This window comes from Embiotoca jacksoni, unplaced genomic scaffold (genome assembly GCF_022577435.1).
Source record: "Embiotoca jacksoni isolate LCO1_2020_lvr unplaced genomic scaffold, fEmbJac1.0.p SCAF_13, whole genome shotgun sequence".
NCBI lineage: Eukaryota > Metazoa > Chordata > Actinopteri > Embiotocidae > Embiotoca > Embiotoca jacksoni.
The window spans coordinates 3,104,457-3,120,540 of NW_027185263.1; the positions used below are offsets into that span (position 1 = coordinate 3,104,457).

The 16,084-nt window shown below is 42.1% G+C and overlaps 1 protein-coding gene across 1 annotated transcript in view; it reads right to left on the reverse strand.

The window, feature by feature from the left end:
- Nucleotides 1–2,179: 2,179 nt before the first annotated feature.
- Nucleotides 2,180–16,084, reverse strand: part of gtf2ird1 (GTF2I repeat domain containing 1) — a 28,732-nt gene continuing 14,827 nt past the window's right edge. Inside the window, 20 exon segments of the mRNA XM_069145927.1 lie at nucleotides 2,180–2,295; nucleotides 2,738–2,847; nucleotides 2,949–2,986; nucleotides 3,475–3,667; nucleotides 4,938–5,015; nucleotides 5,106–5,153; nucleotides 5,288–5,316; nucleotides 5,852–5,949; nucleotides 5,951–6,120; nucleotides 6,228–6,299; nucleotides 6,972–7,033; nucleotides 7,144–7,327; nucleotides 8,157–8,237; nucleotides 8,693–8,746; nucleotides 11,323–11,387; nucleotides 11,389–11,476; nucleotides 12,171–12,251; nucleotides 12,443–12,486; nucleotides 13,533–13,659; nucleotides 14,020–14,045. Of these exon segments, the coding sequence (XP_069002028.1) occupies nucleotides 2,227–2,295; nucleotides 2,738–2,847; nucleotides 2,949–2,986; nucleotides 3,475–3,667; nucleotides 4,938–5,015; nucleotides 5,106–5,153; nucleotides 5,288–5,316; nucleotides 5,852–5,949; nucleotides 5,951–6,120; nucleotides 6,228–6,299; nucleotides 6,972–7,033; nucleotides 7,144–7,327; nucleotides 8,157–8,237; nucleotides 8,693–8,746; nucleotides 11,323–11,387; nucleotides 11,389–11,476; nucleotides 12,171–12,251; nucleotides 12,443–12,486; nucleotides 13,533–13,659; nucleotides 14,020–14,045 (1,717 nt within the window). The 3' untranslated portion in view covers nucleotides 2,180–2,226.

The following is a 16,084-nucleotide window of genomic DNA, read 5'->3' on the forward strand; positions in this document are numbered from 1 at the left end:
TTTACTAGTTTTACCGGCAAACAATTCGCCGACGGTACTTCTCGTCTGTCGCCGGGTGTTACTTGTTTACCTTCCCGAACCCCGCTCCGGTTTTGTTCTCGGAAATTCACGTCCCTGTACCCACTTTTTTTTTTTATCCCGCTGCGCGGTTGTGAGGTCACGTCGCACGACCTTTGACCGGTCCGTCCGACCTCTGACGTCATTTCCGGCTAGACTGAAAATTCGTAATTTAATATAAAAAATTTTTTTTTTAAAAACTGTCCAACTGTTTGACGAAATTCTTGATGAGTTATAATGTGCTATTTTTAAGTATGTGTCTTTTTCGCCTATGATATTTTTGCATCAATGGAATTTATGTATTTAAATCCATCTATATTTCTTTATTTAAAAAAAAAAAAAAAATTATTTGTTTTTCTGCTGTCCTATTATTTCCACATTGCTACCTTTTCTGTACGCAATAATGAGTATTTGTCTACACTGTTTGGAAATGTACATCTTGTTCAATAAAGTTCTTATTCTTAAAAAAAAAAGTAACTTAATATCCACAATTAACCGTTTACTGAAATCAAAATACCATTACAATAGCAAATGAACCAACAAAAATTAAAAACAACATTTGTTTTATTTTTATTCATATACATTTTTTCAATTTACAGTTATGGATTTGCAGGTCCTCTCCCATCCGCCAGGGGGTGCTGCAAACACCCAGTTTATGTTATGGCCTGTATTTCTGTGTTTTCTAGCTGCCAGGGGCCTGAACCCGCTGCTTCCTGCCGACTGAGTGTCTCTTTAACCAGTCAAAGGCCCAAATTCAAAGACTCTCACAGACTTTGAGGCGCGTTCCCGTTAAATCCGCGAGAGTTTAGGGCAGATCCACTGCCAGATCATCGAGTCTGTCAGGGCGCCCTCTGGCGGACATTCTGAGCCCTTTAAGCACCCGCATTTCTGCAGACTTCTGCAGAGGGTGAAAAACACAGCATGATTTTCTGTAGTACTAGAACCCCGTATTCCTCTTATTATTCCCGTCATGTTCCCCTTTTTAATTAAGATATCATTTACAAATAATAAAAGAGACAGTCAGTTACTGCAGTTTACATCCGAGTGTTTACACACTTCCAAAATATTTCACAACCGACCTGATTTTCACACGTTAAATGACGCAAACCTTTCAACTGAAGTCGACTTCCTGCAGATTGGACGTTTACGAAACGCATCGGAAACAAAAACGTCGACGAAAAATGGAAGTGCAAGGCAACACATTTTTATTTCAAAGGCCTAATTGGCGTTAAGGTACAGCATATTAAATATCGTTAGTCCAGAGACAGTCATCGCAGAATAACATACCATTCTTTTTCTTTACATGATACATTCAGGCTGACTTTAAATGACATATTTTTCTTTTACATATTGTTAATGTGGTGCTAACATTAAAAGGCTGTTTACTGAGGGTCTTGTTTTTTTTTTTTAACTGCAGGTAGATCACCCCCCTCCCTCCCTCCCTCCCTCCCCACCCCCAACCTCCCACCATCAAACTCTGAGTCCATTTTGTCTCCTGACACCAAATTAAGACACTTTCATCGCCGCTGTTTTAATAATTTGATTCCAGCGGTTTTTACCTGTAAGTTACTGAGTGACTCCGTGTTAGTGTTGTGATAGTTCCTCCGAAGAGCTGTATAACAGAATAATATATTTTTACATCCCTGCACATAATGTTATATTTCAATAAATATAATAAATAAAAAGTACAAATATCTGAATAATATGGAACCAGATCGTTATCAAAGACATTTTTTGTTTTTTTTTAATGTCGGTAATACATTTTCAAACTCAAATCCTGGATCCAAAACGACGTGACTTCAGTGGATGGACACTTTTGAGGGCAAATAACACGACTTTGAGTGATGTTTCTTTTAGCTTTTGTAAAAAAAAAACAAAAAAAAACAGTATAACCGCTGTGATCGGCTTCAGAAAGAAGTGACAGGCCCCGTCTGCACCGTGAGGAGACAGAAAAACAAGCCGAGCCTCTCTTTGCCCCGCAACCATTTCAGATCCACGTTTACATTCTGTTGTTTTTTTTTTCCTCGTTGGCAGCAGCTCTCCCACGTTCGGTCCGGAGAGATCGTTTAGTCTTGAGCACTCTGACAAAGTGTTAGTGTCGTGAATATTGACGGACTCCTCCTTTTTTTTTTTTTTTTTTTTTAATATCCCTTTACTGCAGTTCGTCCTTCAGTAATTGACTTTCCCGGGAACCTGCACATTCACTCCGCTGTAGTCCACCATGTACATGGGCCACTGCTGCAAAGGGAAGCGGCGGGGGAGGGGGAGGAGGGGGGGGGGGTGACAAGAGAGGTGATGTCAGTAGAGAGACAGTCATAACTGGGGGGGGTGGGGGGGGGCAGCAAAAGGCTTTCATTACCACAGAGATGTTGTTGACCTCGCCTCAAAACCACATTAAGTACGGTAGTTGCAGTCGAAACACACAGTCGTGTTCTTCAGTTCGAGGCGCTTCATCAACCACGTTTGAACTATGAAATCTGGCCTCGTTATGTTTGGCCTTCAAAAAAACAAGTGAGTTACTAGTTTTGGACAGAAGTTACAGACTCAATAGGCGGAGCTTAACCTCGGCTGCGCTGACACAGTTCACCGACGTCGTGCGTTTCATCATTTCCCGTGGTGAGGAACAACGACAACAACAACGACGACGACGACGACGAAAAAGACGCCTAACTTAACGTACCATCACTGGAATCTGATTGGTCGATAAGCCCAGGTCCGAGGAGGCGGGTACTCGGCTGCTCTCCTGGACTCTCTTGCGCTTTCGTCGGTTGGTGGAGGCGTCTGTTCCCGCTGCAGACACACAAACGGAGCACTTGTTGTTGTTGTTTTTTAATGCAACAGGACGCTCTAACTTCCACAAAACACAAAACAGGAAGTTTACCGACACCGACCTGTGTTACAAGCCTGGCTGCAGATTTCTGCAAAAGGCCTGTGTGGGACAGAAAAAAAGCTGGGTCATTGTTTTTCAGAGGTGCAATCACAACATATATATATATATATATCTTTTTTGTTTGACTCTTACAAAACAAGGAAGTGATTTGCATTAGCTGGCTGCACACATTTCGTACCTTAAATATATAAAAAAAAGAGAATTTTGCATGATTTAAGCTCCTGCCTCCATTCTTTCATCACAGCTTAACTGCTTCACCGTCAAAATATTGTTCACTATTTCATGTTATTTACATTTTGCAGTGGGAGATTTATTCTTTGACATCTCAAAAGCTGGATTTAAATCCACAGCATAAATAAACCATAATGAGCTTAACCACCTAGAAGCAAAGACCTCACCCCCCTCTGCGCCCCCCCCCCCCCCTCCCTCCCCCACCACCGTGCCCCTTTTTTAAATTCCCACTGAAATACACAAGAGTGCTGACAGGCCAACGGGGCTGCTGAATATTCAGGCGTCTGCACACTCACTGGAGCTGGCTCTTGATGTTGAATGTTACTTTATCGGCGGCTTGGAGGATTTTCTCCAGGCACACGATGTCGTAGGTGTTCGGGTTGCGGAAGGGGATGTCGTCCGGAAGGCCGCCGACGTCTACGGACTCCGGACTGCCACGGATCAGCTTGTACGGGACCACGACGGAGCGGTCCAGGCCCAGAGCCTCACCTATAAACACACACACACACACACACACAAAAAAAACTCACATTAAACACACATTTACATATAAAAGTCAACTGTTGGCTGTAAATTCAAATATTTTTTATTTTTTTTATTTACTTATTACTGTAGAGAAGAGCACGTTTTAATCTGCCTGAGGTGAATGTATGAAGTCTCTTATTACAAGGTGGAGTATTTAAGAGTGTGATGTCGCCCCGGAGCGTATTCATGTAAATAACGTGGGGACGCAACTATGAGTACGATATTAATCACATGGAGAAGTGCTGAAGGACAGTGACGTACTTTTCTTTGATTTCTAACATTTAATTCTGTTTTCATCGGCCGACTTTTATTCACTTTGCGTAAGCTGTCACAGAAATGTGAAATTTGGTGGTTTTATTTTTGGCGGAGTCCACAATGTGCATGACCGTTTCCTGTTGTGCGTAACGGCCAATCGAAGAAGACGGAGGGATGATTGATTGATTGATTTTATAGGTTTTGTAAGAAAAAAAAAAGAGCAACAAGACAACTCTGTCACATGATCGCAGGTTTGTGAAATTTGATCATTTGTAGAATTGATATGATATGAAACTGCTTCCTGCTCCATTAGTGGTCAGGTTTCATTGATTTAAAAATAGAGGCTGCACACATTTAGATGGAAGTTGTTAGGTTTTTTTTTTTTTTTTTGGCTCCCAGTCAGTCAGACAAGTGTTTGCTGCCGATTTGAAAATAAGATTTACTCATAAAAATGTCACCTCGGCCTCGACACACTGCCGTCGGTAGAGAGCAAATGAAGAGAAAATATATGTCATATACGTCAGGGCAAAGTAGTGGTTTGATAAGAATAAAAAAAAAATATCACGATCACGAGTAAAATGTGAAGCAGTTGAATCAACGTAATAAATTCAATAATTCTCTTTTTAACGCCAAAATACTCAAAACTTCCTCCCGGAAAATCGTCAGTTCGTTGATGCATAACTTTATATTAACATCATAAATCATTTTAGACGGCAGAAACGTATTTCAACTACAAATCAATTCTGCTTCAGGCGTTATAATGTTTATTTCAACAGTTGTTTTCTGCTCTGAGGAGAAAGGCAGACTGGATGTTACTCATCTGACCAAACATCAAACATTCATAGAGAGAAAACCTAACAACAGATCTGTTGGAGTGGTTCTTGTATGTTTTTTTATTTTTTTTTTTTATTTTAAACTCAGAAGAAACTTCTCAGATTCAGTGTCGAAAAACTCCCAAAACACCTGCGAGGCGATTTACCATATTTCTTGTTGAACAGTTCCTTGACTTGCTCTCGGAGGACGACTTTCTCCCCCATGCGGTTAATGTCATCATCATCTGTCAGAGGAAGAGACGCCGTCAGTGTCGACATTCAAAACTCGGCGACAGAAAAAGCCTCGTCTCCTATAGAAAACATTCCCTCCTCACCACTGATCGAAGCGTAGGCCTTCTTTAGTAAAGTGACTCGTCGAGGTGCTGGTAAAAAAAAAAAAAGAAGAAGAAAAAATATATTAATCTCAATATGACATGGTATTACTTTTAGCTATCCGCGCGAGACGATGGTTAACGAAATCCGATTTTATGATGAGAAATGAGATTCTGGTTCTCACCTGGTTTTGGAATAAGTCCTTGAAATGGTCTGAAAAACAACATACGAGCAGGTGTTATTTAAAAAGTCACTTTTAAGGATTGAAAACTGAATTTTTTTTTTTTTAAATGTTGTGAAAAGAAATTCCAGTTATGTAACGTTGTTTAATGAAGCAGTAATTAATTTCCAATAAGAAAAAGCTGTCTGCAAAATTAGCTGCTTTCTATCGTCCACTGGTCAACGACGTATTCAAGACTGTTGGCGTCTGATCTTATAAAAATAAAAATAAAAAGAGAATTTTTAAATTGTTAAAGCTTTCAATACATTTCTAATTATTAAAATCATAGAAAACGTTTCACTTTGCACCCTGAGAGCTTTCAGGTTCTTGTCACTAGTTGATGACAGATGCTTTTCTCCCCGGTGCAGATAATTTATTCTTTACAAATCAACCAATTTGATTCTGTGATTTAGGAAAACTGTGTGTTACTGACAGGAAACGTCTGGTAAAGTGATCACGTGACCGGGGGAGGGACGGAGGGAGGGCGGGGAAGGGGGGCGGGGAGGGGGGGGGGGGTTGTTTCCTCACCTGGTGATGGTGAAGCTGATCTTGTCGGCGACCGCCAGGATCCTCTCCAGGTTCTGGGAGCCGAAGGTGCAGGGCTTCCTGAAGGGGATGCCGGGGGGGGAGGCCCTCGATGATGACCGAGTCGGGGTTGTTCTTGATCCTCTTGTAAGGCACTTGGACCGGGTACTTGATGCCCAATGCCTCCCCGTACTTCCTGTTGAACAGGTCCTGGACCTGCTCTCGCAGCGTGTTGGCCAGGTCGATCCGGGACAGCTTGGACTCCAGACACTCTGGAAGGCGGCGGGACAGTAGTTTAGTAGTAGTTTAAGAAGCGAGGGCGATAAATGTCCATAAACAAAGAGGATTTTGAAGGTGAAACGTTGGAAGATGAACGCACCTGAGAATCCGGGTCTCTTGGATATAGCCGCGGTGTCCTCCGCTGCCGGCGTCGCGTCCTTGGCGTCCAGCTCTTTGAAGAAAAAAAAAAAAACATCTTAAAAGGTTAAGCTTTTGCTTTTGTGAGATTTTCTGAATCCAACAAACGTTAAGGAGACGCTTCTTGTTGCTTTGTCACGAATACATTTATTACAACAACAACAAAAAAAAAGGACAGACAGCTGCAGGAAATCCCTGCAAGGATTTTATTTATTTTTTCTCCTTTGGAAGAGCTGCTTTAAAAATAGCGCTTGAACTGGATTCGACCTCCTAATTTCAACCTGGCGGAGGACGGTACAAACAACATCTTTAAAGCTACATTATGAGCTGCCAGATGGTAGATGGATTTTTTTTGCACAGTCTGCAAAGACAGTAAGTCATCTTTCAAAGCTTTTAAATATTACAATGCGTGGAGTGACTGCACGTTTCACATCCGCCTCTATCGTCATCCCTTCTCCAACTCGGGAAGAGTGACTGACTGAAAATAATTACAGATTCATTATCTTGCAAAGTGGCTTTAAATTCGGTGCACGTTTTTTTTCCCCCGAACAAAAACGCTTTTGTGTATATCCGCCTATATTTGAACAAAACAAAGCCTTCCCATCTTCCCGATGGAGACAAATCTGATAATATTTAGTCGGTTAATGACATTTCATGGTTTGATTCCAAACATCTCCAAAAATAAAATAGAAAATAACAGACGTACCTGAATCACAGACGGGGATGGAAGGCATCTCTTGTTTTATTGGCTCAGTTAGAAGCTCCGGCCTGAAGACAAGCAAAAAAAAAATAAAATAAAGGAACAAGTGAGTAAAACCGTAAATTAAAATGAAAGTGTAATAAAGTAATATAAGTGATGCGACACTTTCTTTACTCACCGTTTGATAACAAACTGGATCTGACCGCTCACAGCCAGGATCTTGCGCAGCTTGGCCGCTCCGAAGCAGTTGGGCCTTCGGAGGGAGATTCCCTCCGGCAGCCCCGTGACGTACAGATCCTCCGGGTACATCTGGAACTTGGAGTACGGCACCTTGGCTGGTTCGGGAAGACCCAGAGCTTCGGCTGAGGAGGAGGAGGAGGAGGAGGAGGAGGAGATCATCGACGGATTTAATTTAAACCTTTTTTTTTTTTTTTTTTTTTTTTTAAAGGATCGTTCTAGTTTATAATTTGGATCTTAATAATTGGGTTTGGTCTTATGAGTGATAATAACTGTGATTGCTGAGATCCGGCTACACGGCAACTAAATAGAAGTTAAGAGGATCAGACTGGTTTTGAATAAACTTCTGTGTTCGCCAAACTTAATGGAAATAAAAAAAATAATTAAAAACTATGATGACGGCGGTAAACATCCATCCAGACCGACCTCCTGGACCGTGTTACATGTTGTAGCTGTGCAAAGACAATTTTCCAATACGCAACTCCAATGCCAACACGCAACATGATGTATATACAACATTACACCGTGATACTGTGACCTGACGTGAGCCGCTGCAGCCATACGGCTCGGCGGTAATCCCCTGAACATACCGCCATTATTTCACCACTTCCACCTGTGCCGTGACACATTTAATGCCTCTGCTTTCACTCCGATGTGAAATGAAGATTTCTCACCCCCCCCACTGAAACCCACCCTCAACGCTGAACTGATTTATTCTGATGTGTTGAATTATTAAAAAAAACTTAAATGTTACAATATTAATATTCAAATAGACTTTAAAAGCTTCAACTTTTAGAGTGCTGTGCTTTGGTTGAGGGTGTGTGTATACAGTGTGTGTGTGTGTGTGTGTGTGTGTGTGTGTGGAGAGATCAAAGCCACGCTGCAAAATTAATGGAGCCCGGCGTTAACTTCCCGCCCTCGAGGACGAAGGCTCCACCACTACAGGTAGCTTACCGTACTTGATGCTGAAGAGGCTCTCCGCTTGTCTCCGCAGCTGAAGAATCATTTCGCCGATGTCCTCCACCAGACTCCCCGCTGGAAATGAAAAACGAAAAGAAAAAAAGAAAAAAGAAAAAAAACACGTCGGCAACCGGAGCGAGAGTAGAGAATTACGAGTGCGAGGTCGTGGAGGGCTTTCGTCACCCTGCTAAACATTACCACGTCTCCACTCGCCAGCTTTCATTTTGATAAATCTGAGCTGCCCCCTCTACGCTGACCTGATAATGACAAACCGACCGGGTCGTTACCGGGTCGGGACGCGGCGCATTAATCAGCGGAGAACAGAACAAATGGATGCGAGAAAGCAAGAGGTGGGGGGGAGAAAAAAAAAAAAAAAAAAAAAAATGGATCTTAAAAAAAAACACACACAAAAAAAGGGTCAAATATTTCTTCAGGTGGGCGAAACATTTGCAGCTGTTCTTGTTTCACCTCTGAGGAGGTTAAATTCCTTCACGCAGCGAGAGTGACAGACGAGAGTCGGCCCACCGTACCTTCAGAGGATCTTCTGATGCTCTGGGAAGCAGCGCCGGGTGACAGAGCTTCAGCTGCAAGAGGCAAGACACACATGAGCAGACGGCAACACACAGCTGCCTTAAAACAATTCATTCAAAAAGATCAGCTCTATTATTCAAATGTCCCTCCAGGAGGTTTTTTTTCTGTAATTGTCGCGATCAAAAATGCAAAATTTTAGTGGTGGATTTTTCCCCCCAAAAGGTTTTTTGTGGGAAAATTGCAGGAATCTTTTTTTTTTTTGGGGGGGGGGGGGGGGGGTCACTGCCTGGTAAACAATGATATTTAATAAATTCCTGTGATAATAATCATGCTGTACATAGTTTCTTTAATCTTTTATTGAGCTTCAATAACCATGGGGGCTCAAAGTTACAACAATAAAAACACGACATTTGTGAAGCCTTTCGTCTAAAAGCACAAAATAACAGGTGCAACACGACGCTGATAGTTTCTCCGTTATCGTGTATCATCTTTTCAGCGGATTAGTATCGCGACAGCGCGATCACGCTGAATTATCGCTCCGCGAAGGCTGTAAATTAACGACTCGGCTGTCAAAAGTTTTACAACGGCGAAGTGTTTCCTCTGACGTGGTGCAATAAAAAGTGAAATACAGCTCAAAATCCTCCGAGCGTCCGTTTTCCTGACTTTACACGCGACTCCGTCTCCACCCGGAGCGCCGGGATGTTATTAGAGGGCCGTGTTCCTCAGAGCAACACGAGAACTGAACGTTATGAACGGTTTACCATTTTGGTTCTGGAGCTGCGTCAGACATGTTTAGAGACATTCGGGTGTAGTTCGGCAGTAATAAGCGTCGTATTAGATCGTGCGTCTTTGTTGCAGGAGGAAGAGGGTGCAAACATCAACACTGGAAAAAAAAATTTAAATAAATAAATCCAGAAACCCGACCGCCGTGCGTGATTGATTTCATTGTAAAGCTGCAGAGAAAGCTTTCGCGTGTGCAGTGGAGCTCCTGGTTTAAACATTTTGATCAAGCACTCGAGCTTCCTTCTGGGTAATTGAGAGTAAAATTGCAGCTTTGTATAAGTGGCGTCACTTAAGTTAGACGCAAATTTAAAAAAAAAAACAAAAAAAAACAACAACAACCTGTAAATGACTTAATGAAGTGTGTTGTTTGGAATTACAATCTGCCACTATGGCAGACCCTCTTATACGCAATCTTCTGCTGTACTGTGTTATACCTTAATTACACTTAATTTAAAAAGGTCTGTCGGCCCACAGCGTGACAGGATCCCTACTTTAAGTCGACTCGTAATCTATGCAAATGGAGGCATTTGAATACTTCATCACAGGTCATTTGTCTTTGAATTATACTTGATGTGTCGTTTGCTGCACTTACCTTCATTTGCTTTCCTTTAGTGGTCATTTGTGAAAGAAAAGAAAACTTAAACAAAGCACAATCGAATCAACAAAATAAAAACAAAAACGCCTCCTGAAGGCATCGTTTGCTTAAAAAAACAAAACAACCAAGATCACTTTGAGTAGACTCTTCCATCTCTGTGGCACTTCCTCATTTATATGTCAGTTTAATTTATAAAAAAAACTAATTCAGACAATGTTGTTCATGGTGCAGGAACTTTCTGGATCTGTTAAACTTTAATGGGTCAGTTCACTAAAATTTGAGATGAAAGATTTCTGACATCATCACTTTGAAAGGATCTTTTTCTTTGTAGTGTTTCCAGCGTTTAAAAAAAAGAGAAAAATTAAATCCTGTATTTTTTTCACTTTTTCTGAGAAATCGTCTGCATCCAACCTGGCGAATGTTTTGTGGATTTTCCAGAGTAATGAGGAACGTGTTAAGAGAAAGGCAAGCTGCTTTAAAAAAATAAATAAATAAAAGTAATCTTTACAGCAGCACGAACTGAATAACCTCCGCCATTATACTGCAGCGGAAAAACAAATAAATCTGCATGTGTATGTTTGCAATTTAAGTGAATGAAGCCAACCGCATTTTAATGGCACCTGATGAACGAGGCGGTTCAGAAGCGTCTACTCAAGATGTTCTTGGTCAGCTTACTCTACGGTTTAATGGAGAGAAAGAGCTCTATTTGGGGCAGGAGAGGTGGGGGGGGTGGGGTGGGGGCGGGGGGAGTCTCAACGGGACCTTCTCTAATACAATAACTAACTATTTATTGTTGTGGGCAGCAGCGCTAGACGGGGACACGTAACTCAACATCTGCAAACGTGCGCCGTGCGTTGGCCCGGATCACCGAAACGTTCCGGTTTGTGCTCCCGATGGTTAAAAGGTGAGTCGGTGAGTCGGCTGATGCATGGCGCCTTTCACAGGTGAGAGCTGGTCCGGGTAGGACTGGAGGGATAGAGCAGCTACAGTAGGGGTCAGAGTCAGAGGAGGTGGTGGTGGTGGTGGTGGGTGGGGGGGTCTTTAGGAGCTTATAGGGGGGGGGTGTGGCTACTTGTGACTAGGGAGGGAGGGGGGGAGGAAGTGGAAGATAAAAGTATCAGAGAAAAGTGATTTCATACGTGCTTGCGGATTATTTAGCGCCCTAAAAACAGGCCTGAGTGTGAAGCGGCGGGCCGGGCGGCACCGAGGCGTCGGCAGTCGGGAGAGGGTTGAAGGCGGAGGGGCGGTTACCTGCGTGGTTTTCCATCGGGTGGTGCGGAGCCGGGGGAGCCGGGGCAGCGGAGGAGGGGGGCGGCGGGAGCGGAGGGCGAGGAGGCCGTGGCCGGACGCGGTGCGGCGGGCTCGGCCACAGGCTCGGTGGGCTCCTCCGCATTCGTGCCGGCGTCTAGAGAAGCAAACATTGGGTTTTTTTTGGAGCAGGTTTTAATCTACTGAACAATAAAACACAAGACTACACCACCGGCCTGTCAATCAAATAGACACGCCCCCAAAAACACATCTTTTTTTGGCTAATTTTTCGAATTGATGGTGGGATTATTTTCAGATGGACCTCCAGAAAACTGACTTTAGCTAACAACACCGAGATAACTCGTAGTGGAAATGTATTGACTGAGTATTTCATGAGAGAAGTTGAATGGGAGTCTATGGAGCCGGAGGCTTTTTGGAGCCGACCTCTAGTGGCACTCGGTGGTATTGCAGCTTAAGGCGCTTCCGCATCGGCCTCATTTTTCTGACCCGGAAGCAACGAACAATTTTATATCCAGTCTTTGATCTGGAACAAACTCCCAGAAACCTTCAGGTCTACTGCAACATCCTCGTCCTTTAAATCAAGCTTAAAGACGTTTCTATTCGCTGCAGCCTTTCACCCAACCGGAAGCTGCATTTTTAAAGTGTTCAAAGTTGGACTCGCATGAGTAAAGGGAGAGAAATGGAGGAAGAGGTGTCGAAGTCTGAAACACAATGTGCCGGTGAGATTTTGGTGTCGTGCCACCGTGTCACAGACCTGCGGTTCGCCTGTATGGACGTCGTGTTTGTGTTTTTAGCCGCGAACAAATCACTGCTAATGTGCGCTGTCTTACCCGGCACGGTGACTTGAATGATTTCCCCGTCTGGAGGCTCTGTTTTAATCCTTCTCAAAGGAATGCAGTCTCCCGAAGGACCTGCGGGGATTGAACAGTTCGTTCAGTGCTTTATGGCCTGTGTTGAACAGTCTGGAATGTGTGTTGGAGCTGATCGGACCGCAAAACACGACGGGAAGATAAACTTTCAAGGATGGTTACGACTCCTAGTTAAATCGTGTTAGTTTGGGCGGTGAAATATCACAGAAAGTTGCGTTTATGAGCACGTGTACCTGCTTCACAGTCAGCCAGGGGACTCACACAAGCACTTGTTGATCTGTGAGGTAAAATAAAAGGCAGGTTGGTGATCAGCAAACTGCAAAAAAACAAATCATTAAACATCTTTGTTTTCTGGCATTACTTAAGATCAGATGGCTAATTTGAGCCTGTGGAATAGGAAATACAATGGTTGTCTTTAAAATAAGATAAGATAAACTAGGTTAAACTAAGCTAAGGTAAGAAAAGATAGATAAACTAAGCTAAAACAAGAAACGACTTTATTAATCCCGCTGCGGGGAAATTTAGTCGTCACAGCAGTTTAAGAATTAAAGTACACAAAGAAAAAAAAAATACAAATACGCCTAAAATAAATATACAATACAATTAAAAAAATATATAAATTAATGATATATAAATAATTATAATAACAAAATAAGATTTGCTAAATTATGTTGACTAATGCCTGAAGTTAAGTTCCTACAAATGTTAACAGCTGATCTGCTGGGTGGTAATAGTTCATAAAATATGTATCTATCCATCTATGGTAATGGTTAATAAAGTATCTATCTATCTATCTATCTATCTATCTATCTATCTATCTATCTATCTATCTATGGTAATGGTTAATAAAGTATTTATATATCTATCTATGGTAATGGTTAATAAAGTATTTATCTATCTATCTATGTTAATGGTTAATAAAGTATTTATCTATCTATCTATGTTAATGGTTAATAAAGTATTTATCTATCTATCTATGGTAATGGTTAATAAAGTATTTATCTATCTATCTATGTTAATGGTTAATAAAGTATCTATCTATCTATCTATGGTAATGGTTAATAAAGTGTAACTGTCCTCTTTAATCTGCAGTCACATGTTAAAAGCTCTACCACAGGACACACAGAAAATAAGGCCAAACCCAAAAATATAAATGAAGGTCTGCTGCCAGAATAAAGCTCATCAGAGGTTAGTATTTCTACGAGTTCTGCCAGTTATTGAAGGAACACAACTTGGCAGCGCGCCGCCGTCTCAACATTTCCACATCGTAAACAAAGTCGGCAGGGGTAATGCCGAGCTCGGTGCGTGGGCTGTGCTCCCGACCTGCTGCTGTGAGGATTGCTGACCAGCTCGGCTGCGGTGGGCGGGAAGCTCAGATTGTCGGGGAAGCCGTCTTCAGGCGTGGAGCCGAGGTCATGCTTGCCCTCTTCCCTCGCAATCTTGCCAGCAGCTTCAACAAACAAGACACGGGAGATAAAACAAACACGGCATCCCATTAGCCGAGAAAACATCTGTGGGGTGTAAATATATAAATAAAAGACTCGACAGAGCGTTTTTCTTTTCTTTCTGTTAGCCAGTTACTGTAATTAATGGTCAAGACCTGGATAATTATGGTACGGCTAAATGCCTGAGCGAAGTTCCTCACAAAGCACACATGGAAAGCTACCAAAATAATTACAATTTTACCCAAAAGTCTCCTTTGAAAAGATGGAGATCATTCTTTAGTTTAATAGATTTTTCTCTCCCTTTTTCTCGCATTACGCATGGAATAATGATAATAATAGAAAAACCAAATGAATCAGGTTCTTACCGGTGAAAATCCTTTCATCAAACATTCTGAAACATAAGAAGAAAAAACAGACTGTTAGTTCAAATTGTGAGTCGGACGCTGTACATGAGGAGGAAAACATCACTAATCACACATCTTAAAGCACATTAAACAATCAGACGTGTAAATGATGCAATCGAGTCTTTTCTTTGTTATCAATGATTGAAAATAACTGTGGATGTGATGTACTGACACCAACTCCTGCTGTTATTATAATTCATCTTTGGACACAACTAGTTCTTTAGGTCGAGGTTTATTTACACCTGTTTGTACTACTTTTTTTTTTAAAAAATAGATAATAATATATATAAACTGGGTTTTTTACTTTTCATCCAGAATTATTAATGAAGTCGAACGTTGCGTTTCGGACCAAAGTACGGCTGTTGGAGTTGAATCATTTTAGGCGTCTTTTTGTGGAGGTCGGCGTTTTTGCATGGACTTTGTATGTATTCGCTCCGCGGGAATAATTCGCTCTGCGTTTGGTCCGAAAACGCCGTAACAGTCACCACACACGACTTCAGGCAAAATATTTTTCGATGAATCTGAGGGTGGTGCGAACAGAAAAAAATAAATAAATAAAAAAAAAGTGTAAAAGGTTTCATCCTTCCTTAGCTCTACATTTTAAAGCACGCTGTTATCCTCAGGTGGCGTGTCGACACGATAACGCGAAAGAAAATGGCTGGCGATGATCTCTGCGTGGGCGGCAACTGTCGCCTCACGGCGATTAGGTTTGCGGCTCGAACCTCCCCGTGCGGAGTTTGAATGTTCTCCGGCTTCTTTCTACGTCCAAAGTCAGGTTTCTGAAACTGCCTGTAGGCGTGACTGAGGGCGCGAACACTCGGGGTTGTTTCCGTCCGTCTCTCTCTCTGTGTGTGTGTTGGCCCTGCGATGGACTGCCGCCCTTGTCCAGGGTCGCACCCCGCCTTTCGCCCAAAGTGAGCCCCCCCTCCCACCCCTGTTCAGGCTACAGCGTGTATGGATGATGGAGGGATGGATAATCTATATATTACTCCAACAACAAATTTCAAACAAAAATAAGATCCAAGACACCGAAAATAATCCAAACAACCCGTGTATCCAAAACCCGACATATCTTCTGCCTCTGTGCGCCATTGAGCTCCGTTCAAATATTAAAAACACATCAGTGAGCCGCACTCTTTCACATGTTCCTTCATTACCATGAGCACACACACACACACACACACACACACTGGAGTTTATTTTGAGTCGATCCCACACACACACACACACACACACACACACACACACACACACACACACACACCGTCCTGCTGCCACAAACTCAGTAGAGCAACAAACGTGTTTTAATCTGCAGCCGAAAATAGTCCCCGACCAATGCACCGTTTACTCCCGTTTGAGTTACATTCACTGGAGCCCAGCTGCTTGAGGAGGCTTTTCTAAAATGGAAACTACTGCCTTCATGACCCGTTTTTAAATATTTACATATTCATCGATGTGAACCAATAGACTCGGCGCTGGAAGCTGCAGACGGGGTTAGAAAGTCAGGACGTATTGAAAGGAGGAATAACACACTGTTGGTTTTGGTCTTCTCACGGGATTTTTGTTTTTTTGAACCATCAGCATGCTTTGGTGTTTTCTAAATATTCTATGAATGCATTAAGTAGCCTGATGGGAACTGAATTATTTTTTTACATATCTTTTCATGAATTTAAGTGCTGGATGAGTGGAAATTTTATAGTTGGTAAAACGAGATAATAATAAAAAAAAAATTAAAAAAAAATCAATGTAGCACCAAAAACACGAGGAGAATTTTATTTTCAAGAATTTTTGAATTAGCAATCGACAAAATACATCCATCCATTAGTGACCAACTACTGTACGTCATCTTCCCTCAAGCTGCACCTGTATTATGGTTTTAAAAAAAAAAAGACACTCGATGAGGTTTTCACCATCAAACAAACGCTGATCGATTTGACTATAAATTTGAAACCGAACCACTTATGACATGCAAATAACGTGATATTATCTGAGAGTGATTATTAGAACAGAATTTGGGTTTCAGTTA